Consider the following 24,362-nt stretch of genomic DNA (forward strand, 5'->3'; position numbering starts at 1 on the left):
GCGCCTGCGCGGTGGGGAGCTGCTCGCGGCTCCCGCTCGGCCTTGGGCTGGCTGCAGTCTCAGTTTGAGGGCGGCCGAAGTGGCTGGCTCGATTAAGATGAGGTTTCTGCTAGTTCTCCTGGTGGCGGCGTCGGCGGTGATCCGGAGCGATGCCTCGGCCAACCTGGGCGGCGTGCCTAGCAAAAGATTAAAGATGCAGTACGCCACGGGGCCGCTGCTCAAGTTCCAGATTTGGTGAGTATGTGCGCCGGGCCCCGGCAGTGCCGCCGCGCCTCTGCTCGGCCTCTGTCGCCAGGCGAGGCCCCGGCTCTGCGGCCTAGCGGGCTGAACCTCCCCCTTGGCCCGGAAGAACGGCGCCAGCAGCCTTCCGCAGCTTGCCTTCTCAGAGGGCCTTCCTGGGACTGTCAGGCTGCCCTTCTTTTCTCCAAGTATAACCGCTCACTTCGCTCAGTTCTTTTTTGCCTCCTAGAATGGTGGGAGTGGGGAAGGAGGGCAAGGGAAGGTTAAATACTGAAAGGCGAAGAGGTGGGGACAGTTGTCAGTACGGAGGACCGGTTGGCGGCGTCACGCCATGGCCACCCTGGCTGCTTGCGGAGGTGGGCACGAGTTGGCGCAGCGTCGGTGGAGGAGCTCCAGCGTTTGCCACCCGGTTCCCTTTTCCTCTCCCCTTTCTCGGGGTTCTGCCGGGCGCCGTCGCTGCGCCGCTGGGCGAAGGTTAATTCGGGTCGTTGGAGGAGACCCACGAGGGATAGACGCCTTTTCTGCTGGACCTTCCCCGGTCGACTGTTGAGTGAGGGAGTGGGGATTCTGACAGCTGGAGGGCGAGGAGAGGTCCTGGGAGGCTGATTCTCAGTTTGCAATTTCCAAAAGGTCTTTGAAAAGGAGCACGTTGCTCTTCTGACAACGGTCACTCCCAAACAACTCTTATCTTTCTCCCCCATTCCTCTACAGCCCCCTCCCTGGAGTTGCCTGACCTGGCATGTCTTTCTACCTTTCTATCTTATGCATTCAGATAAATAGAAAAACAAAACAAAACAAAAAAACAAAAGCAAAAACAAAACCCTGAACCAGAAAAAAAACCTGGCATTTGTCGACGTTGTTCTTTCTGTGATTTTGTTGTTACCTAGTTAAGTTAGAACTTGAGCGATAATGCATGTAATAAGGTAACTGGGTTGGGGGAGACTGAAAGGCTAAACTAAAATAGTAAAATTGTAGAAATTAGAATCCTGTATCACAAAAGATTGTATTTTCTTCAGGATAGGATGGTTAGGTAAGTAAATTTTCAGAGTCATGGTACTTTGGAGTGTTGGTGTTGGCCATAATGCAGTTAAAATTGGCTTTTTAAAACTTTATTAATGTAAGTGTATTAAAGGTTAGATTTTCTGCTTACCCAGCCGTTTTTTGTTTTTTGTTGTTTTTTTTTTTTTTGCTTAATCTTTAAAGAGTACGCAAATACTTAAAATTTTAAAATTCAGTTTAAGTGACCCATAGAGTCTGAAAGTGAGATGTTGAGACTTTATTTTGGAGTGAAAACTATAAAAACCTAGAAGTTTGTTGATTAAAAACAACAACAAACTCCTTGAACTGTTTACTGTGTGGCCAGCATATATCATTTTCTGTAACGTACTGTAAAAACTGTAAATGGAAGTTATGGCTTGACCATTCCAACTTTTTCCATAATTTTTAAAAATTAGAGAGTGGCAGTCATTTTTACTATCTGTAATTATTGTTAAGGATTAAGTGTGAAACTTTGGATGTAAGTAGTTTAAAAAAGAGTGCAGTTTCCAAGTTATGTAATTTTTCTCTTTCCTACTTTTGCATCTCTTGGTTTCACTTGTACTTTTCCAAAATACTCTTCTTTTACAATTGCTTCTGTTGGGATACTTGTCACAATAATTTTAAATTTTTTTTTAAATGTTTATTTTTGAGACAGAGAGAGACACAGCATGAGCAGGGAAGGGGCAGAGAGAGAGGGAGACACAGAATGTGAAGCAGGCTCCAGGCTCTGAGCTGTCAGCACAGAGCCCGACGCGGGGCTCGAACTCACGAACTGTGAGATCGTGACCTGAGCTGAAGTCGGACGCCCAACCGACTGAGCCGCCCACGCGCCCCTTTGTCACAATAATTTAACAAGTGCACCTTCCACTGAGGATGTTCATAGCAAAGTTTTCAAAATGTTCTGGGAAGGGCATCCAGTTCTTCCTCTCAACTTTTTAAAAATTTTAGGTACTTCATTTGAATTTGTGATGCATAATTTTTTTCATTCTTTTTCTTTCTTTTAAAGTACAAACTTGTCCCAAAAGTCTAATAAGAGTTTTCTTTTTCAGTAACCCAGAGCATGTTATGTATGGAAATCAGTTTTGTTTGGTTTTAGTCATACATGGGAAACAATTTTATTAGTATGCCCTCCATATACAGGTAAATTAGCTTGTTGTTTGTTACTTTTTCCCCAAGAGGTTAATCTGTGTATAGTAAATTGAATATTGGGTTTCTTGTTTTGGCAAAATCTCTTGGACATTCATTTGCAGTTTTGGGAGAGGAGAGGAAGCTAAAACGATTGAGGCTAAATCTGTGAAAATTCTTTGAATTCTTGAAATTTAAGTGCTGTAAAAGGCAATTTTTCACTAATTACCACTATTAACAAAGGAGAGAACTATTTTTACCTTACTTTCAATTGCTTTTGTCCTCCTTTATATTTATTATGAGTACTCTCTCTTTTAACTGTAGCTCAGTATATCATCCGTTAATTGTACCACTTTTATAATTGCTAAAGAACAAAACAGCACAACACATAAGTGAAATTAAAGGGAGAGAGATCAGTGTGCGGAATAGCTTAAAACAAAGTTTACTATTCTACATTCATGTACTTTTTCAGTAAATATTCATTCAAGACTTGTTTGTACCAGGGCTAAATATACCATGGTGAACAATATAGATGTGATCCCTCATGAAACTTCCAGAAATGCGCAGTATTACTTTATATACATAAGTCTTCAGTTTATGTTAATTGACGGAGTGACAGAATTAGATAAGTTTGATGACAACTGATTTCTTATTTTGGGAGAAAACTTATCTTGCTTATTTGGATGTTTAAACATTGAACGTAAAAAAAGAAAGTTCTCTAATCAGAGCTTAAAATAAAGTTCCCTTGTAACATTTTCCTTGTGACTTTTATGAATAAATGCATTCTGTATGTGAATGTATTCTGACAGGTACCGTTTGGCATGATGTTTTTATATGCATGCTTTATTTTTTTCATATTTGAGATTTAACATGTAGTCAGACCTACAACATCTAATCACTTGTAATTTAAAGAGCTTACTGGCTACAACTCTTTACAGTTAATACTTATCTGAGTATTTGACAACTGATTCACTAAGAATAGTAGATTAAATAAAGCTGAGATTTCAAAGTGTAAGCAGAGTGCAGCAGAATTTTATAATTTTGGTTAATTTAAGAATCCACTGCTATAATTTTAGGACAACCAACACAAAGTATTTTTTAGAGGTAAATGAAACAACTACTACAAGAACAGATTTGTATTTAAATTTATACCAACTCAGCCTTTGCTTTCATGGTATGGAGGCAAGAAAATAAAGCCCTAAGACTGATTTGGATGTTGATACTTACTAAGATTAGTAAAAGGCTGAATTGAAGAAATCGGAGAAATTGTGAGTCCTACAGATCGTGAGTTACCTTGGACCTAATATTTGCATATTCAACAAATATTTGAGCACCTCCTCTGTGCAGGCACTTTGTTGCTGAGAATTCGGTTTTCTCATAGACATCTTAGGCAAGAATGGAAGGCAGTCATTAATCCATGGACAACACATAAAATTCTAATTGTGCTAACTGCTATAAAGGAATAGTTGTGTGAGACAACTAGTCAGAGGATCAGGGAAGGTTTTCATGAGGAAACCTACTTTGAACTGAGATCTAAAGGGTAAGATTTATTGCCAGAGAGCTTTCAAGCAATGGGAATAACAGGTTCACTGGCTTTGTAGTAAAGAGAACATAATTGCTTGAAGCCAAGGCTGCTGACCTCAAAGACCAAAAAGAAGGTGGCACAAACCCAGGAAGGTCTGGCAGGCCATGTTAAGAAAAGCTCAGGATCATTGTGGAAAAGACATTATAGGGGACAAAGAATAAGTATGGGGAAACCATTTAAGGGGACTGTTGGGAGTTGCCCAGGTGAGAGATGATGGAGCTTGGAATACAATGGTGGTGGTAGAAATAGAATGTAAAGGGACAGGTTAAGATCTTTACGAGATGCAGTTTTTCATGATAAGTTACATATTTGGGGGGAAGGAGAGGATGCATGGAGTGAGAGGTGTCAAAGATGGCTCCTGAGTTCTGGCGTGGTACTGTGCCATTCACTAGAATGTTAAAGGAGACCAATTTCATGGGTGTGTGTGTGTGTGTGTGTGTGTGTGTGTGTGTGTGAGAGAGAGAGAGAGAGAGAGAGAGAAGGAAAGGGAGGAACCCTGAATTTTTAAAATACAATAATGGGAATATCCTACAAAGAAATTTCATCTCCCCAAAATAGCTATAGTAACTGAAACTAAAAACTTAAATACCAGTTACTGTATTTCACCAAACCTAAGATGTGATGGATTATAAGTTACACATTATTTTATATACCACTCAGAAGGAAAAAAAAATACTGCCGTTTAAACTGGGACACAGTAATGATTATAAGATAAATCCTGATTTTTAAAAAGATGCTAAATAGGAGAAGTGTACTTCTTGGAATCAGTGAAATAAATGAGTAAGTTGATCCAGATAGTAGAGAACTAATGGAGTGTGATTAGAGAAAAACGAAATGCTGGCTGCCACACCTACCACTATAATAGATTTTTAAAGTTTTCCATAATTATGTAGAACTTAGTCACCATTTTGTTTTTGTTTTTGTTTTACTATTTAAACAACAAACAACTGCAGTATCTAAATGAATAATGTACACATAATAGTTGTCTCTACTTAATGAGCAAAGAAAGGGGCACTTGGCTGGCTCAGTCAGTAGAGCATGTGACTCTTGATCTCAGGGTGGTGAGTTCAAACTCCACATTGGATGTGGAGCCTGTTTAAAATAATAATAATAATAATGAACAAAGTACTTCAGTCCAAAGCTTTTAAAAGTAGGTAAAATATGAGTGGTTTTAAAGGTTTTATCTCCTCTTACAGAAAATGGAAACATTGTTTCCTTACCATTTGCCATTAAGGTAAGTGGTGGAAATTAAATTGAATGTGTCATTTGGAAACACCAAGTTAACCTTATAAATTTTGAATAGTATAGTTACTGGGAAACTGCATTTATTGGACTAATGCTTTGGAGGCCTAGGTTCTAAGTTGATCTGCCTCTTATCTTCTGAATGACTTTCTGGAAATTACTGAATCTCTTTAGCTCTCAATTTTTTCATCTCTAACATGAAGTTATTGGTTGCATGCCAAGTAACGTTTAAAATTCTGTTATTCTGTTTTATATGTTAGGAAGCTTCATGGCAAAAAAATGAAAGCATACATATGTGTTTCATTTCTGCCTTTGTCACTGAAGAGTGTAGTTGGAACTTCCTGGTTCATCTGATTGTCACCTTTTCTGCTTTCCAAAAAGGGAAATCAAATCCTGTTTTCACATGACTTACCTTGATGGGGGTGCAGCCTGGGATTGGTGAGGAAGAAATCTTGCCACGTGGGTTTTGCAAGAACTGCTCATAATCAGCTCCTTGTTTTTTATGCCCCTTTTTTTCATGCCACCGTTTTCCCCTTTTGTCCAGTATTTAGGGAGATAAGAATTAGTTTTTTACAATAATGTTTGAAAACCTATAGTCTGGTGGGAGAGACAGACATGTTAAACAGTATTACAGTAGAGCTTTCTGTTCAGTGTTCTAAAAGAGGTCATAATAGAGGGCTTTAAAAACCTAGTGGAAAGAAGGATTATCTATTCAAGGAGAGTTGGAAGGCTTTGAGAGGAGGATATGAAATCTAGAGGGGTATGGGGAAACCACCAGGAGATGTAGAGAAAGAGCTTTATAGAAGTAAGGAAGATCATATGTAAATGGAGCCTGAGTCAGCACAAAGCGGGGAGAGGGGACAGGAAATAAAGGAGGCAGATAATCAATTAAAAAGTCTTAGTACAGTGTAAATGCTACCATTTATCAAGTTTTATTATTGTAATATATTATTTTCATCGTCTTTTATTGTGATGAGAACTTTGGTAAGTAAATCTTTGAAAACTTGAAGACTTTGATCTTTTACAAAATGAAATTAACTTTCTGGCTATAAACATAATACATGTTTCTTGTAAAAATAATAAGTGTAGGGGAGGAAGAATTCTTCCTCTACCCTTCTAGGTTCTTTTGGCTGGTCTCTTCATCAAAATGACTTAAAAGATGAACAGGAGAAAAACATTTAATTACATGCTTATGAGAGCCCCATAAAAAATATGAGATGCAAGAACAAGTGGGGCAATTGAGGCTTATACAGTATCCTCAGCTAAGCCTGGGGCTTCAAAGGCGGGGAGAGACACAGGACAATAAGAAGAGCAGATGTTTGGTAATTAGATGTTTGCCTTGCCACAGATAAAAAGTTACCTCTGATAACAGCTTTCTGTCTGGTTCAGGCACCTTATCTAAATTCTTTCAGGTAGTTAAGGGAGCAGTAAGTTGGGGTTTTTTTTGTTTTTTGTTTTGTTTTGTTTTGTTTTGTTTTGTTTTGTTTTGTTTTGAGTCTGCCTGGTCTAGATTACCTTCAGCTCAAAATAAGCCACATGCCAAAGTGGCATATTTTGGGATCACATAATTTGCTCTCCCCTCAGAAGTACATATAAGAAAGCAAAAAACACTTGTAGCTCTCTATTAATATTTGAAGAGACTCAAGACGACTCTGCACACAATACTGTATTATGTAATTCTACAAAAAATGAGTTCATAGTCATAGGCTTTTTTTTTTTTTTAATTTGCCTTCTCCTTCATCACTTATCATTTGCTGTCAGTAAATAGGGAGATGCATCAGCAGGCACAGTATTACATAAGATGAGTGTTCTTTAAATTATCTAACTAGTGCCTTATTGGTTAACACGTAGGTTGATCCCAGTTTTTCACAAAATTACTTTGCTAAGATGAATATCCTTGAATATATTGTGCACTGGTCCAATAATTTCTATAACCTAAATCCACAGAAATAAAGTATTATGATTATGTTAAAGGGTATCACATTTAAATTTTGACATAGTTAAACTAGCTAATATTCCTGCTAGAAGAGCTTGAAGTAGTAGGTTGGATTTTTTTTTTTTTTTTAATTCAATTTAGTTAACATACAGTGTAGTTTTGGCTTCAGGAGTAGAACCCAGTGATTCATCTCTTACAGATGACACCCAGTGCTCCTCCTGAAAAGTGCCCTCCTTAATGCCTGTCACCCATTTAAGCCACCCCGCAATCCCCCCATTCCAGCAAGTAGATTGGGTTTTTTAAAATTTCTAGCTTATTGCACTTTAATTTTTTTTAATGTTTATTTATTTTTGAGAGAGAGAGAGAAAGACACAGTGTGAGCAGGGGAGGGGCAGAGAGAGAGGGAGACACAGAATCCTAAACAGCTCCAGGCTCTGAGCTGTCAGCAGAGCTGGATACGAACTGTGAGATCATGACCTGAGCCGAAGTTGGATGTTGACCTGACTGAACTACTCAGGTGCCCCTAGTTTATCGCACTTTAATCAGAGAATATGACATTTGCTATTTCTACTTCCTAGGCATTCTTTGTGACCTAACATGGTCATTGGTTACAAATGTTCTTTGGGCTATCGGGGATTTTTTTACTATTGAAAATGAAACCTGATGTAGCTGTGAAATCTGTTAATGATAATATTCAGATCTTCTGTAATTTTTGTTGATTATTTATCTTCTATCACTTATTCAGTTTTCTACCCATTATATATATATATATATATATATATATATATATATTTTTTTTTTTTTTTTTTTTTGGGGGGGGGCCTCAAAATATTTAATTCTGCTTTTTGGTTTTGGGATTTCTTATAGTGCTTCCTTACCTCTTCTCATCCTTCTGCTTCTTGCAGAAGAATATTTTTGGATATAGGCTCTTATTTTGAATCTTTTCTATTTGCTATTTCTGCTTTTTTGTTTTATGACACTTTTCTCGTAGTCCCTTAGGTGTTTTTGTTTTGTTTTGTTTTTTTCTGTTTGTCCTCCCTGTTTCTCAAAAGAGAAACAGCTTCAGATATTACCAGTTGTTGAAGTGTATCTTCTCCAGTAGACTATTAACGAGTTCACTTTTTCTTCTTTATTAGAATGTTGCCAGCCAAAAAAGGCATCATTTTTGTCTGCCTTGGTTTCTATCTCTTATTGTGTGTCTTCAGTTAATATTTATTGAAAAAGTGAGTACAGCCTTTTATAGTCAGTCCACTGTGGTTGGCCCTGAGATAACCTGACTGCCCCTCTCCCCCTCTCCCTGCCTTTATATTCCTAACTGGAATGTAGATTGATATCACCTAATAGTGTTCATTTCTAGTAGGTTTTTAACTGGTTAGCCTCTGTTCCAGCAGCTGTTGGGCATAGAATGTAATGTAAAACTTCAGTTTTGAACGTATCCTTATCAGTAATGTTCTTGGTCTGGCCTCTATGCCTCTACTGGTGGGGCTAAACTTCCAGAATTCATTATACTACTGCAAGTCTTCTTTCTGCTGCTCTGATATCCACCACACCCTTTTTGATTATTACAACTTATTGTCCTGTTGGTGGTTTTCTTTCTATGATTCCTGGCTTTTTTATTGAGTTTATTCTGCTGTGATGTGAAATCAGTCTACAACCAGCAGGTTAATGCACAGGTCAAATAGGAAAGCAATAAAGCAGCCCAGAGACTTCTTTAGTTTGGCCATTGAACTAGCACAGAACACGATATATTTTTTTGCCAGTTTCTCTGACAACTGATAAAAAATAAACTGAGGGTGTATTTTGTGGCATGTGAATCATATCTCTAATTAAAAAATGTATTGAAAAGAATAAAAGTTTGATATATATAAAGTATTTTAAGATGCAACAAAGAATTTCTATTTATTTATTGAGTGCTTTTTATTGAGTGACTACATACTGTATAAATCAGTTTATAAAAAGTGTTTTCCAGAGTAAACAGAAAATTCCTTCCCCAGGAAGAGCTGAGGAACTAAGCAGTTTATAAATTCTTGGTGGAATAGTCTGCAGCAGCAGAATTCCTGAAATGTTACGTCAATGGTATAGAGAAACTAGAAGCTAATGACCTCAAGAATAAAACAAAAGAAGGAAGAGAACAGAAAAAGATAATTAATCACATTTTAGGTTTGTCAAATCTTTGGAATAAACTCAGTAAAGAAGCCAGGAATCTTAGAAGTCACGTTAGTCATATTTTGTGTGTGCGTTTTTACTGTGGTGGCCACTGTAGTGTTCTAAGAGTAAGGTAGCCGGAAGGGAAATCACTTGATTTCGTACAATACTGATCCTTAATCTGATACTTCTTTGGTGCCGCTTCTGCCTCATCTTAAAAAACTGAACAAGTTCTGGGCCACATTTTGGTCTTCAGAGTGTATAAGCACTCCTGTTTGCAATTTTTTAAAAACATTTATGACTTTAGTCTGTTTTTCACTCCCTGAATACCTCGTTTCTTGTGTAGTTCCTAGAACACCTTGCAGATTTCATTCCTTAAAGCACTTAGAGCAGGTGATGCACCAGACACGTGTTTATATTATAGCACTTCATCTACTAAATAGAACAAGGAGAAATAAAGATTACATACATGTAAAGACACAGCTTTCAATGATCAGTGAGCTGTTGGACTGAGCAATGCTATAGACAAATCAGAGAGCACAGTATTTACAAAATATCTTCCTGATTTTATTGGTGCACTGTGGGAGAAATTTAGTTGAAATTCTTGGGATGCAAGTAGCAGAAACCTTTTTGAACTGGTTTGAACAATATGTTTGAAAATGCATTTTAAAATTGTTAGAAGAATAGTCCGTGAACCTAAAGGCAAGGATGCAGCAGGGCCTCAAGACACGCTAGAATAGAAAACTGGAAAGTCTGAGATGTCATTCAATCTTCCCTGGCTCACGGGTCCTTTTTTCTCAAGAAAAGGTACTTTATTTTTCTCTGGTTCTCTGAAGACTGACTTATCAGTCCTTTGGAAAGATTAAATGTGTTAAATGTTCACCTTTGGGGAGATAGTCACTTTTTAAATCCCATTTCTTTGTTTTTAGTCAGGGAATTCAAGCCTTCCTCTGACAGGTTTGCATTTTTCTGGACTGTCAACAATGGCAGGCGTTGGTTTCATTATGTAAACAGGATCCAGTCCTATGTATGGGTGAGAAGACTGTTGGAGAGGAGGTTATTTTTTTTTTTAATTTAATGTTTATTTATTTTTGAGAGAGAAACAGAGCATAAGTGGGGGAGGAGCAGAGAGCAAGGGAGACACAGAATCCAAAGCAGGTTCCAGGCTCTGAGCTGTCAGCACAGAGCCCAATGCGGGTTCAAACTCACAAGCCATGAGATCATGACCTGAGCCCAAGTCTGACCCCCCAACTCTCACCCCCCGACTGAGCCACCCAGGTGTCCCGAGGAGATTATTGTAAATAAAAGGGGAAGGTTTATTCAAGAGATGCTAAAAATAGAAAGAAATCATCAGTATTTATTTCATAAATATCTGAGATTTTGCCCTGTTTCATTTTTAAAATATTTTTTAAAGTTCATTTAATTTTGAGAGAGAGTGTATGCACAAGCAAGCTGGAAAGGGGCAGAGAGAGAAGGAGAGAACAACAATCCCAAGCAGGCTCCATGCTGTCAGTGCAGAGCCCGACACAGGGCTCAAACCCACAAACCATGGGATCATGACCTGAGCTGAAATCAAGTGATGGACTCAAGTTTGATATAAGCAAGCATTTGACTACAGTTAGGGGCAGACATAATACAGAAAGGGGAAAAGTGGGGTGGTTGCCATCATGAGTCAGGACACTGTAAACATGATAGACTTAGTAAGCACAGAATCTATTTGAAGTAGCACAGACAAGGCATTTTCCTTTATTTCCTAAATATCCTTTCTGTCCATTACATGTAGATCATCTCATTTGTATGCAAGTTTTTTCTTTTAGAAAAGTACCGTGAAAACATATTTTAAATTAGGCAATTGCACAAGTCGACTCTGTATAGTGATTACTAGAGATTTGCAAAGTGATTAGGAATTAACGTTAAGATTTCAAAGTTTAAGTCTACTTCTTAGGGACTTTTGGTCCTGGGGCAGGAGGAAGAGACATCGGCGGCAGCATACATTTAGCATGTTCACATATTTATGTATTAGAGGTTTACTGAAAGTCAAAGTCTTACTCATGGATGCAGAAAGAATGGAATAAGTTGAAAGAGCTGGGTGTGGTAGTAGAAGTGGAATGAGAACTGGCTCCTTACCATGTATGCCTTTAATTTAACATTTTGCCCACCTCGATAAACACTAGTTATATTTTGTTTTGGAAAATATCTGTCAGCAGTGGAGATAGCTATTTCAAAACAGAAAAATTCTTTGGGGGAAAACAGTTATACAGGGAAAAGTTTCTTTAGTTTTTCTTCACAATTCTGGACACAAATATAGGGAGGAAAGTTTACTTAGATGGAAGGAAACTCATCTAAAAAATATGTTGTGTCAATTTTGTAAACTGCTTCATTTTTCAGAAATAAAATAGGTACAGGTTTTTTTTGTTGTTGTTGTTGAGGTATAATTGACATAATGTGTTAGTTTCAGTTGTTCAACATAAAGATTCCTTATTTGTATGTATTGCAGAATGATTACCGCAGTAAGTCTAGTTAAAGCAGTCACCATATGTAGTTATAATTTTTTTTCTTGTGATGACAACTTATACGATCCTCTCTCCTAGCTACTTTCAAATATTCCGTACACTAATACTAGCTATAGTCACTATGCTGTACATTACATCCTCATGACTTCAGCATTTTATAACTGGAAATTTGAAGAAAGGTACAATTTTAAAGTCTGTTTTGGGTTTCAAGAATATGAGCTGATTCTATCTGGATTTTGATCTGGAGGTCTGAGACTATGCCGAAGACTTGAGACTGGAGGAACCAAGGATAGAATTAGGCTTCTGAGCACAGTAGCCAGAAAAGTAGGTGACTAGGAGGAATCTGACCAGAGGTGTTGCCTGCATGTAAATACACCTCTCTAGCTAGGCCTCTTTGGGCTTCCCTTGGCAAAGGATTGGAACTCCAGAGCAAACACGAGGGACTTCTTGGGGCCCACAGATTTTTAGCTCTCCCAGAGGGAGAATCTATAGGTCTTCCTCATGGAAGAACCTCAGAGATCTCTGTCACCAGGAGTTCGCCTGTATGGGTATTTGCTAGTGGCATTGTCACCAAAGGGAATTATTTCCTGGACTTAGGGAAAGATCGCTCTTGCATCACCTAAATGTTCTATTGGGGTCTAGAGGAAGGGGCTAGGATCTTAAATCACAAAGTCTGTGTTCTAGTCTCTCAGCCCTGACTAAGAGCAGGGACCGTATCTGTGTCCCTCATCACTACATACCCAGTGCCTAATATAGTGCGTGACTTGTAGTAGGCATTCAATAAGTATTTGAGTGAGTGAATTAATAAGTATATGGATGTATAACTGTGGAAAAGTCACTTCATCTCTCTGAGCTTCCGCTTTTCCCCTTCGTCTATTAAAAAAGAAGTTTGAACTCAATTAACTTTGTCTCTAGCTCTCAAAATATTTCATTAAAAGTTAAGAGAATATCATTTTAGATAATTAACTCCATTGTAAATATTGATGCAAACTTGAGAGCCATTGACATCAGGGGGCATATCTTGGTTTCAAGGTAGTTAGGCATATAGGTGAGCTAGATTATTTTTGTAATATTCTCAAAACAAAAGCACCATTAAAAATTTCTTGTAGAGAAAGCAGTTGTGACAAAATACTACTATGTGGTGAATTTAACAACAGTAATAATAAAATATTAGATAAGGTAATTGTTTAGTAAACATAAAGTATGTTTACTAAGTTCTTTTAAGTATAGCTGTGGAAATTTGTCTCCCTTTGCAAAAATTTCATACTTTTTAGGGACTTAATTTCTTGTGAAATTTTTATTCTGAAGGTAGAGGAAGTATTAATTGTAAAGCAAACAGGTGAATTTCTGTTTGTTTGTTTTTCCTGAAAAATGACTTTTCTTAAATTGAGATCTAGTGTTTGGACTGTTATGCCCTGTCACATATCAACCTGACGCCTGTGGTGATGGTTGGTATGTTTTTCCTTGATAACAGTGTGATTGACAAAGCTGGCACCTTACATTTTACTTTACTGTCACTTAATTACTGATTCTGCTTCCTCTGTACTTTCATTGCTTTATATTTGTGTGTTCCTTAACTTAGAATTTAATGTACCTAAATGCTTAACAATCCTACCTGAGTTTGTAAGCTCTTCTGTTGATTTGGCGGTACCGCCTCCTGTTTTTCTCTCAGCTTTATTGAACTATGATTGACAAATAGAAATTATGTATAATTAAGGTGATAATTTCATATACATGTATATTGTGAAATGATTACCACAATAAGGTTAGTTAACACATCCATCACTTCATATAACTACCTTTATTAGGTGAGAACATATATTTATTCCCTTAGCAGCTTACAAGTATACAATACAGTCTTGTTAACTATAGTCACGTTGCTGTAAATTAGATCCCTAGAATTTATTTGTTTTGCGACTGGAAGTTTGTATCCTCCGACCAACATCTCCCCATTTTACCTATTCCACAGCCCCTGGCAACCACCAGCCTCCATGTCTATGAGCTTGGCTTTTTTAGATTCTGTGCAAAAATGAGATTATACAATTTGTGTTTCTCTTTCTGACTTACTTCACTTAGCATAATGCCCTCAAGTTTCATCCATGTTGTTGCGAATGGTAGAAGTTTTTTTTTTTTTTTCTGAATAGTATTCCCCTGTGTATTTATACCACATTTTCTTATCCATTCATCTGTCCATGGACACTTAAGTTGTTTTCATGTCTTGACTATTTTTTTTTAAGTTTATTTATTTTGTGTGTGTGTGTGTGTGTGTGTGTGTGTGTGTGTGAGAGAGAGAGAGAGAGAGAGAGAGAGGAAATTCCAAGCAGGCTCTGCACTGTCAGCACAGAGTCTGGCGTGGGGCTCAATCTCACTCATGAACTGTGAGATCGTGACCCAGGCTGAAATCAAGAGTCGGATGTTTTAACCAACTGAGCCACCCAGGCGCCCCCATGTCTTGACTATTGTAAGTAATGCTAAAATGAATATGGCGGTGCAGATACCTCTTAAAGATAGTAGTACCTTTGGATATATGCCTAGAAGCGGAATTGCTAGGCCATATGGTAGTTCTGTGTTTAATTTTTTGAAGAACTTCCATACTGTTTTCCATAGTGGCAGCACCATTTACATTCCCATCAACAGTGCACAAGGATTCCCTTTTGTCCACCTCCTTCCCAACACTTATTATCTTTTGTCTTTTTGATAATAGGCATCCTAAATACTAGGCATCCTAAATAATAGGCATCCTAACAAGTGTGGGGTTCATTTGCATTTCCCTGTTGATTAGTGATGTAGAGCACTTTTTAATTTATCTGTTGGCCATTAAAAAAAAATGTGTTTTTATTTTTTTATTTTTAGAGAGAGAGAGAAGGTGCACTTGAGTGTGGGAGGGGCAGAGAGAGGAGAGGGAGAATACCAAGCCCTTTCATGGGGCTCGATCTCACAAACTGTGAGATGACCTGAGCCGAAATCAAGAGTCCAACACTTAACTGACTGAACTACTCAGGTGCCCCTTGTTGGCCATTTTTATGTTGTCTTTGGTTCCCCATTTTTAATCAGATTATTGACTTTTGGCTATTGAGTTGTATGAGTTCCTTATATATTTTGGATATTAACCTCCTTTTTCAGATACCCGATTTGCAAATATTTTCTCCCATTCTGTAGGTTGCTTATTCATTTTGTTGATAGTTTCCTTTGCTGTGCAGAAGCTTTTTAGTTTGAAATAGGCCCCCACTTACTTATTTTTTGCTTTTTATACCTTTGCTTTTAGGGTCAAATCCAGAAAATCATTGCCAAGACCAATGTCAAGGTGCTTACCAACTATGTTTTCTTCTAGGAGGTCTGTGGTTTCAGGTCTTATGTTCAAGTCCTTAATCCATTTTGAGTTGATTTTCATGTATGATGGAAGATAGTGATTTCATTCTTTTCATGTTGCTGACAGTTTTCCTAATACCATTTGTTGAAGAGACTACCCTTTTTTCAGTGTTGGCTCCTTTATTGTAAATTAATTGACCATTTTTGTGTGGGTTTATTTCCGGGCTCTTGATTTTGTCCCATTGATCTATGTGTCTGTTTTTGTGCTACTACTTACATAGTTGATTACTATAGCTTTGTAATACAGTTTGAAATAAGGAAACATAGTGCCTCCAGCTTTGTTCTTTCTTCTCAAGATTGCTTTGGCTATTCTGTTTTTTTGCTTTTTTTTTTTTTTTTTTGATTCCATACAAATTTTAGGATTGTTCTATTTCTGGAATTTTTATACAGTTGCATTGGATCTGTAGATTGCTTTTGGTATATGGACATTTTAACAATATGAATTTTTTTTAATTTTTTTTTTTAACGTTTATTTTTGAGACAGAGAGAGACAGAGCATGAACAGGGGAGGGTCAGAGGGAGGGAGACACAGAATCTGAAACAGGCTCCAGGCTCTGAGCTGTCAGCACAGAGCCCGACGCGGGGCTCGAACTCACGGACCGCGAGATCGTGACCTGAGCTGAAGTCGGCCGCTTAACTGACTAAGCTACCCAGGCGCCCCAACAATATGAATTTTGAACCCTGAAAATGAGATGTCTTTTATTGTGTCTTTAATTTTTTTCATCAATGTCATAAAGTTTTCCTTTTGCCTGTATATGCACTCTGGTGGCCTTTTTCCCTTTTTTTGCTGGGGAAGCCTGTCGTATATCCACAGTTTAGTGTTCAGAAATTTTAATGGCGATATTGGATGCTGTTGACTTAATTGCTAGAGTAATGATATAGATTGCTGTCATATTGTTGAAAATTATCTTCCCAATCTTTGTTTTTCTTTGTAAAGTAGAAGCAACTGTAGAGTAAGAAGGGATTTAAGAGTTCTTTAAGTTACTTTTATTGTGATTGAGCAGGCATGTTTGCCCAGTTAGGGGCAGAGTAGGAATAAGAGCCAAAGTTTCATGTCTCATGCCTTGGTATTTTGTAAGCTTTCTGTGCCCCAGTTTTGCAAGTCTCTATTTTAGATGTGTAAGAGTTGTTTTCATTTCAGTGTTTATACTTAATGATAGCTCCCCAAAAAGCAAGGTGATTTGAGAGCTCAAAATATGCTAACATATGTGAATAGATACTTGCTGCTGCCCAACAGTAACCCAAGTCTGTAATGTTTAATGTTCTAATAGACGGATATACATGGGGGAAGGTAACTTAAATATGTGAAATTTGTGAAAAAACCTCCATGTTGCCATCCTCCAACATCAATCATTATTACTTTGTCACTGTTCATTAGAAACACTTTTAATCCTGGCAATTTTTAGACTTTGTCTAAATGCAAAATAAGTGTAGGCATATTCTGAAGCACTTAATGGAAGCACTTTTATTTTTCTACAGTGTTTCCTGAGGTTATAGGCGGGTGTTTGAGGAGTACATGCGGGTTATAAGCCAGCGGTACCCAGACATCCGCATTGAAGGAGAAAATTACCTCCCTCAACCCATATATAGGTAAGTAAATTTCAGTAACTTAAAAGTAATTTTTTTAATGAATTTTTTTTTCACTTCGGTGAGTAAACTTCTGTGAATTGGTTCAATTAATTGGTTATTATAACTTCTTAGTTGGTTATAATGTACAGAGAAACTCTTTTACAAATAGCAAGTTTATTTGATCCAAATTTAGAAGAATTTTACTGAAAGAAGGAAAAGAGGAGGATTTTTTCAGAGGTGGCAATCTTTTAAAGATGTGTTTTCTTATATAATTTTTATTTTGGAAATAAATGAAGAACACCCAAATTTTTATACAAAGTCAATGGTGTAAAATTCCGTGCTGTTAATAGGATTTTTAAAGGCTAATGCTGTATAATTTTACAAGTTAATTTTTTATTCATTTAAAGGATATTTAGTTTTGTTTTAAAACTCCACAATGAACTTTAGTTACTGTCTTTTTCACTAGTTGTAATTAGTAAGTTCCAGATTTGGTGTCTAGAAAATGTCTGTATACATATACTTGAGTTACGAAGTTTTTGAAATTAGGTGAGAAATTGTGGCTTCTGATGAATTTATATATATTTTTTTCTTTTGATAGACACATAGCATCTTTCCTGTCAGTCTTCAAACTAGTATTAATAGGCTTAATAATTGTTGGCAAGGATCCTTTTGCTTTCTTTGGCATGCAAGCTCCTAGCATCTGGCAGTGGGGCCAAGAAAATAAGGTATGTAACTTAATGGTTTGGTAGCTGTAGGTTTTTAGGTTGTCAATGGAAATATTTTACTGGATTGTTGTGTACTTGTTGCTGATTCACCTGTCCACGTGTATTATTTCAGCTTCAATCATTTTTTAAACTTTGGGCCAGACACTTAACCGTTTTTGGACTTAGTTTTTTGTTTGTATTTGTTTTTTCTTTTCTTGGCCTTCGTTTTTATGTTTATGTATTAAGAATGATTAGCTCTTATCTTTTTACTATTTTTTTTTTTAAAGTTTATTTATTTTGATGGCGGGAGAGGGGAAGGGTCAGGGACAAAGAGAGGGACAGAGAAAATCCCAAGCAGGCTCCGCACTGTCAGCACAGAGCCCCACACAGGGTTCTAACTCAAGAACTGTGAGATCATGACCTCAGCTGAAATCAAGAGTGGGACGCTTAACAGGTTGAGCTACCCAGGCGCCACATCTTTTTACTATTTGAAGGATAGTGAGGTGTGACTTTAGTAGAACCTGGGCACAAAATAATTTAATACCTGATATTGATTATATAGATTAGGTCAAATCATATACAAAAAACATAATATACATAGAATGCAAGGCTTTTATACCAAACAATATGGGTATTAATGGGTTTATTCACATTAAAAATGGGATTTCTGCTGATTTGTTCTTATTAAAATTTTCTGTTTTTATTACTTGTCCTTTGACTCTTCTGTTCAATCAGTATAAATAGACATACAAATCTTGTGCTGTCTCTTCTCCTTTGTAGGGTCTTGCTGTAGCATACATTCTTTTTAGATATCTTTCATTTGTTTCACTTAAAATCATCTTTTTCTGGAGGGTCTTTCTGCTATGAGAAATACAGTTTTATTTCTCTCGTGGATGAGATTGCTTCTTAGGTTTCCTTCTGAGAAGTATTCTGGTTTCTGGTCTTGTTCTTTAGTTCTAGGCTGAAACTACTTTTAGTGGACTCCTACATAGCTATGCTTTTTTTTTTTTTTTTTTTCCTTAGGAAAAAACTTATTTCCAGTAACAGGCAAGGCTTCTTAAAATAAACATCATCAGGCGCTACCTCTCACTGAACTGTGTCTCTACCCTGTTATTAGTAAGATTGCTATGCATAAGATTAAGAATTAGAAGTTAAGTACTCATGACGTTTTGTGTTACATTTATTAATTCTATTGATTCCATCTTTAGTGCATTTTACTTCTGAAGACATATAACATTATTGATCTATGGAAGAGGAATATACTTGAAAGCTGTAGTTTTCATGCAACTTCCTTGTGTATTGTTTGCATGAAAATAGACATTTCCAAATGCGAGAGTAACCTTTAAGAAATTAAAGCCTACCTAGTTCAAGTGGGACTGGGAGGAGAGCTCTTTCTCTTTTGCTATGAGCATTTTTATTAACTTTTTTTGAAACAACTTGCTGTGAATTGATATCTTCACTACATCCTGCTTTTTAGTCAGGTGATTTTATTAAAACTTTTCTGTCCACCAAGGAACTTCTCTTTGGAAAGGGTATAGGTACGCATTCAAAAGGGAAGTGAATGTAATTCAATATGCAAGTGCTTTCTCTTACCAATTTTTTTATTTGACTCAAAATGATTTGTTTGGAACGTGGACAGGTTGTATTGAATACGTGGAGTTGCTCTTTATTGCATCACTAGTCTCTTGTGAATTCATACCTTACATTATAAAAATGGTGAAATAAACCCTTCTTATGCTGGTATTCGTTTGTTTAACTTATTAAGGCTATTACGAGATCTTGAGAAATTCTGTCTCTGCATTATGAATATATATTCTTAAGTGTGTATACGGCTGTGAATGAATGTATATTCTTCAGTGTGTATACGGCTGTGAATGAATGCGTTTTTCTTATTCTGTATATGTTATCTGAACATATAGAAGAGCAATAATAGTCTGTATAGAAACTTTTAAAGTAGATTTAAAAACAATCATTACCAAATAAAAATGAGTCTGTATATTTAAAAGATTACTGTGTCTTCAGTTGTAATATTGTTTTGTCTTTAAAATAACTTTGCCTGTTGTACTTAATTATATTTTCTTTTAGGTCTATGCATGTATGATGGTTTTCTTCTTGAGCAACATGATTGAGAACCAGTGTATGTCAACAGGTGCATTTGAGATAACTTTGAATGGTGGGTTCTGAATAATTTGCATTTTGTAACACATTTTATTTTTTATTTTTTTTATTATTTTTTTTTAATGTTTATTTATTTTTGAGACAATGCGAGAGACAGAGTGCAAGCAGCGGAGGGGCAGACAGAGGGAGACACAGAATCTGAAGCGGGCTCCAGGCTCTGAGCTGTCAGCCCAGAGCCCAACGCAGGTCTCGAACTCACGAACTGTGAGATCATGACCTGAGCCAAAGTCGGACGCTTAACCGACTGAGCCACTCAGGCGCCCCGAATTTTGTAACACATTTTAAATGATTTATAATGACCTTTAGGCTTTTCTGTTTTCCATAATATGCAAAATTATCACTTTCTATGGTCCTCATCTCCCCTGGCTTGAGAATTATATCCATATGATGACTCATGAATGTACTCAACAGAGTTCTAGATCTTTCTTCTAGGTGCTATACTTGGGAATCTTAAACTACTACTCCCAATCTGTTGATTGCCTCTGCTTCCTGCAATTCTTGTGTACTCCTATTTGCTCTTTCCATGGCATTTCTTGTTTATTTATAATGGCACCATTATCATTCTACCCAGTTACCGATGTCAGAATCCTAGGATAACCTCAGTTTCTCCCTTACTCTCCATATCTGATGGATTACTAAGTCTGATTCTTAATTCTGCCGTCTACATTTCTCAAAAATCTACTTCTCTTTATCTTTATTACCACCACTCTAGTCCACGCCATAATTATTTTGTTACCCTCTAATACATTCTCTAAACCAGAGGTTGTCATATATGACCTATGAGCTAACAGTAGTTTTTACACTTTTTTAATGGTTCCAGAACATCAAAAGAATATTTTAGGGCACAAGGAAATTAAATGAAATTCAAAATTTAGTGTTTATTACCTAAAGTTTTGAGTTCCGTCAAAAAATTTGTGGAAATTTAGTTCTCTGGTTACCTTTGTGATTTCTTGGATTTTGCCTCTTGATCTGTAAAGCCTAAAACATTTATTATCTGGCTTCTTACAAAAAAATCTGCTGATACCTGTTCCAAACAGTGGGGTGATTTTTTTTTTTTTTTTTTTTAATTTTTTTTTTTTTCAACGTTTATTTATTTTTTTTTTGGGACAGAGAGAGACAGAGCATGAACAGGGGAGGGGCAGAGAGAGAGGGAGACACAGAATCGGAAACAGGCTCCAGGCTCTGAGCCATCAGCCCAGAGCCTGACGCGGGGCTCGAACTCACGGACCGCGAGATCGTGACCTGGCTGAAGTCGGACGCTTAACCGACTGCGCCACCCAGGCGCCCCTTTCTTTTTTTTAATGCACATCATTTTCGTCTCATTGCTTTACTGCCTCAAGTTCATTCAGTGGCTTTACTTTGTCCTCAAGATAAAGACCAGAACATTTAACATAGCCAAAAGGTCCTGCATGATGTAGACTAGGGATTAGCAAACCATGGCCATGTGCACTCTCTGTCCTGCTGCCTGTTTTTTTTTTTTTTTTTTTCAACGTTTTTTATTTATTTTTGGGACAGAGAGAGACAGAGCATGAACGGGGGAGGGGCAGAGAGAGAGGGAGACACAGAATCGGAAACAGGTTCCAGGCTCTGAGCCATCAGCCCAGAGCCTGACGCGGGGCTCAAACTCACGGACCGCGAGATCGTGACCTGGCTGAAGTCGGACGCTTAACCGACTGCGCCACCCAGGCGCCCCATGCTGCCTGTTTTTTAAATAAGATTTTATTGGAACACAACCATGCCCTTGTTTTGCCTGTTGCTTCTTTCAGACTACAATTAGAGTTGAGTAGCTGTGATAGACTATATGTCTTTGCAAGCCGAAAATGCTTGCTTCCTGGCTCTTTATAGTTTGTTGACTCTGATCTAGTCCCCATTCACCTATCCAGCCTCTCTTGTACCACCACTCTTCTCCTGTATTTCAGCTCTTACTTTTAATGATACCTTTCAATTTTAATAATACCTCTCACTTTTAATAATAATTGCAAAGGCTCCTTTGTAGCCTCCCCTGTGTCCCTCAGCATCTTCTGCTTTTAATTCTTAATACACAGTTGTGATTTGTAGCTATTTTGTATAGTCCTTTCTGTATTTCCCCTACTGGAATGTAAACTATACAATGGTGTAATTACAGAAGTGTAATTCTGTGGTTCACTTCTGTATCCTCAGCTGTATATATAGACAATAAATATTTGTAGAATGAACACTTATTATAGACTCATCTTTAATTTTAGGGGGTGGTACTGTTTATTTTTATAGATGTGCCTGTGTGGTCCAAGCTGGAATCTGGTCACCTCCCATCCATGCAACAGCTTGTTCAAATTCTTGACAATGAAATGAAGCTCAATGTGCATATGGATTCAATCCCACATCACCGATCATAGCCCCACCTATCAGCACTGAAAACTCTTTTGTAAGTAGTTTAAAAATACAATAACTATTTATAGGTATCATTCTCATCACAAATCAGCAAGGTACTAGATATTCTAGTGTCTATTATCACTTGAGTTCCCAACTTAAGATTTAATAGATGGATGTTTTCTTTATTAAAATTGATTAAGTGATCAAGAGCATTTTGGACCTGCCAAAACAAGGTAAGGTTGTGCTAATAATTTTATCTTCAAGGCTTAAAAGCTGGGCCTGTAACGTCATTTTTTGGACTCTGAACTCCTACTAATGGTCAGAATTGGTATATTACGCTAGAATATTTATATACATATCTTCCCTTTACCTGCAACTAACTAGTTGCTAAGAGTGTGCAGATTCTTTTAACATGGTCAAGATAGAAAAGTTATAAGCAAATGTGTGTGAACACAGAGAGGTGAATATTAGTTAACTTTTGCTTAGCAGAGATGTTCTCTGTTCTCTTCTTATTAATAAGTTGATTTTATAAGAGTGAAGTTTGAAATAAAATACTCTTTTTTGTCTATGTCTTTCAGACATTAAGGGATTTTTTGCAAGAGCAGCGTGACTGACATTATGAAGGCCTGTACTGAAGACAGCAAGCTGTTAGTACAGACCAGATGCTTTCTTGGCAGGCTCGTTGTACCTCTTGGAAAACCTCAATGCAAGACAGTTTTTCAGTGCTGGCACATTTTGGAATTCTGCACATTCGTGGAGTGCAATAATACTGTATAGCTTTTTTTTCTTCCCCAAATTCACTCAGTTAATAGTTTTTAAAAAATGTAGACATTACTACTTGTACCTTTTTTTTCCTTAGTCATACTCGGAAAAGTAGAAAATTGAGTTACAATTTGACTTTTTTTCAAAGATGTCTGTTAAATCTGTTGTGATTTTATATGAATTTTCCTTTTTTATAGTTTAAAATTGATCTTTTTGGGAATACAGCTGAAGTTCCCAAAAACTTTATAAGAGTTTATCAGGCATCTTTAATTTGGTCATGTCCAATTTATATAGTTTTCAAAACACTGCAGATTGTGAACAGTGCATTATATGAGATAATGGGGGGAAATCCTATATCTAGAGTACTCTACCAATTTGTGTGTGTATGTGCGTGTGTGATTACCAGAGAATTACTAAAAGACCAACTGCTTTTTAAATACTGTTATGTAGTTCAAGTGTCTTGCCTTGACCAATCTAATGAGTTGATTAACTGGGCCTTTATACCTAACTCAATAAAAAACTAAGCGGATGGAAGTTAAATAAAAAGTTTGAATTTATTGCCCAGCGTACCTATTAACCTTATGTTTAAAATTGTCTTCCTCAATTTTTGTTATTTCATAAGGAACACACTTTAGATTCACACACAGTAATAAGTCATTTACCATTTTTAGGATAACTGAAACTCACTCATTTCAAAGTTCAGTTGAACCTCTTTACAACATTAATTTTAGGTGAATGGAGACTACTTGCCTAATAATTTAACTTGTTTACCATCATGTATCAGATTTTATTATATTTAAGGAACAAAATTGAAAAGTTTTTTATTCAGTGAATTTCATATCTTTCCAGAGTTCTAAAAAGATAGTTTTTTTTTTAACAAAAAACGTAAACTGATGGACCGTATGTAAGAGTAATTTAGTGGAAATAGGATCATAATGTAGAAAAATAGTTCTATAGCAACAGTCTTAACATATTTTAGCTTCCATATGGGAATAGGAATGATAGGTCTACATTTGTTACTAGAAATAAAGTGATTTGAGGAAAAATTATGAGCTAATTCAACATTTGGTCTACCGAACACTTAGCACAACCTTATACTTCATTTATCACTGGATATTTGTTGAACTGATGTCTGGTAATCATCATGATTTTATAGCCTCAAGGTGGAATATACTGTAATCTCTAGCTAACAGGAAGTTAGTCTGATAATTCACTTCAGGAAATTGATTTAATGGCTTATCCTTTTAATTAAGACTGCAGAACTGTTAACCTAAGTTCCTATAATGGCAAGAGTCAATACAATTTAAGCTTGGAAGTTACTAAGAGGTTATTATTCAGGTGTAATATTTTATCTTTGCCTAGGGCTTAAAACCTTGTTAACTTAATTAGTACTAGCCCAGAGTTCCTGTCTCCTGTAAAGTGAACACAGTGCTCAGTGTGTTTAGGGTCTTTCCTCAGCTGATGGCCATTCCACTAGTGACAAGTTAACCTTTTGGCATTTAGACCTTCCAAACTCAAGCCTTGGGTATTCCCATGTATCTGACAGGTTAACCTTGAAGAACCTATGATTAAATTTTAACTTTTTTTCATGTTTGTCTTGGGTG

The 24,362-nt window shown here is 36.9% G+C and overlaps 1 protein-coding gene across 1 annotated transcript; it reads left to right on the forward strand.

Annotated features, from left to right (window-relative positions):
* SELENOT (selenoprotein T) lies at positions 1 to 23,349 on the forward strand. Its single transcript, XM_030330580.2, has 6 exons — positions 1 to 234; positions 16,673 to 16,783; positions 17,361 to 17,487; positions 19,552 to 19,639; positions 21,895 to 22,048; positions 22,575 to 23,349. The coding sequence occupies exons 1-5, from the start codon at positions 98 to 100 to the stop codon at positions 22,017 to 22,019; spliced, it is 588 nt and encodes a 195-aa protein (XP_030186440.1). The 5' UTR covers positions 1 to 97; the 3' UTR covers positions 22,020 to 22,048; positions 22,575 to 23,349.
* Positions 23,350 to 24,362: the final 1,013 nt, after the last annotated feature.

This window comes from Lynx canadensis, chromosome C2 (genome assembly GCF_007474595.2).
Source record: "Lynx canadensis isolate LIC74 chromosome C2, mLynCan4.pri.v2, whole genome shotgun sequence".
In the NCBI taxonomy this organism is placed as follows: domain Eukaryota; kingdom Metazoa; phylum Chordata; class Mammalia; order Carnivora; family Felidae; genus Lynx; species Lynx canadensis.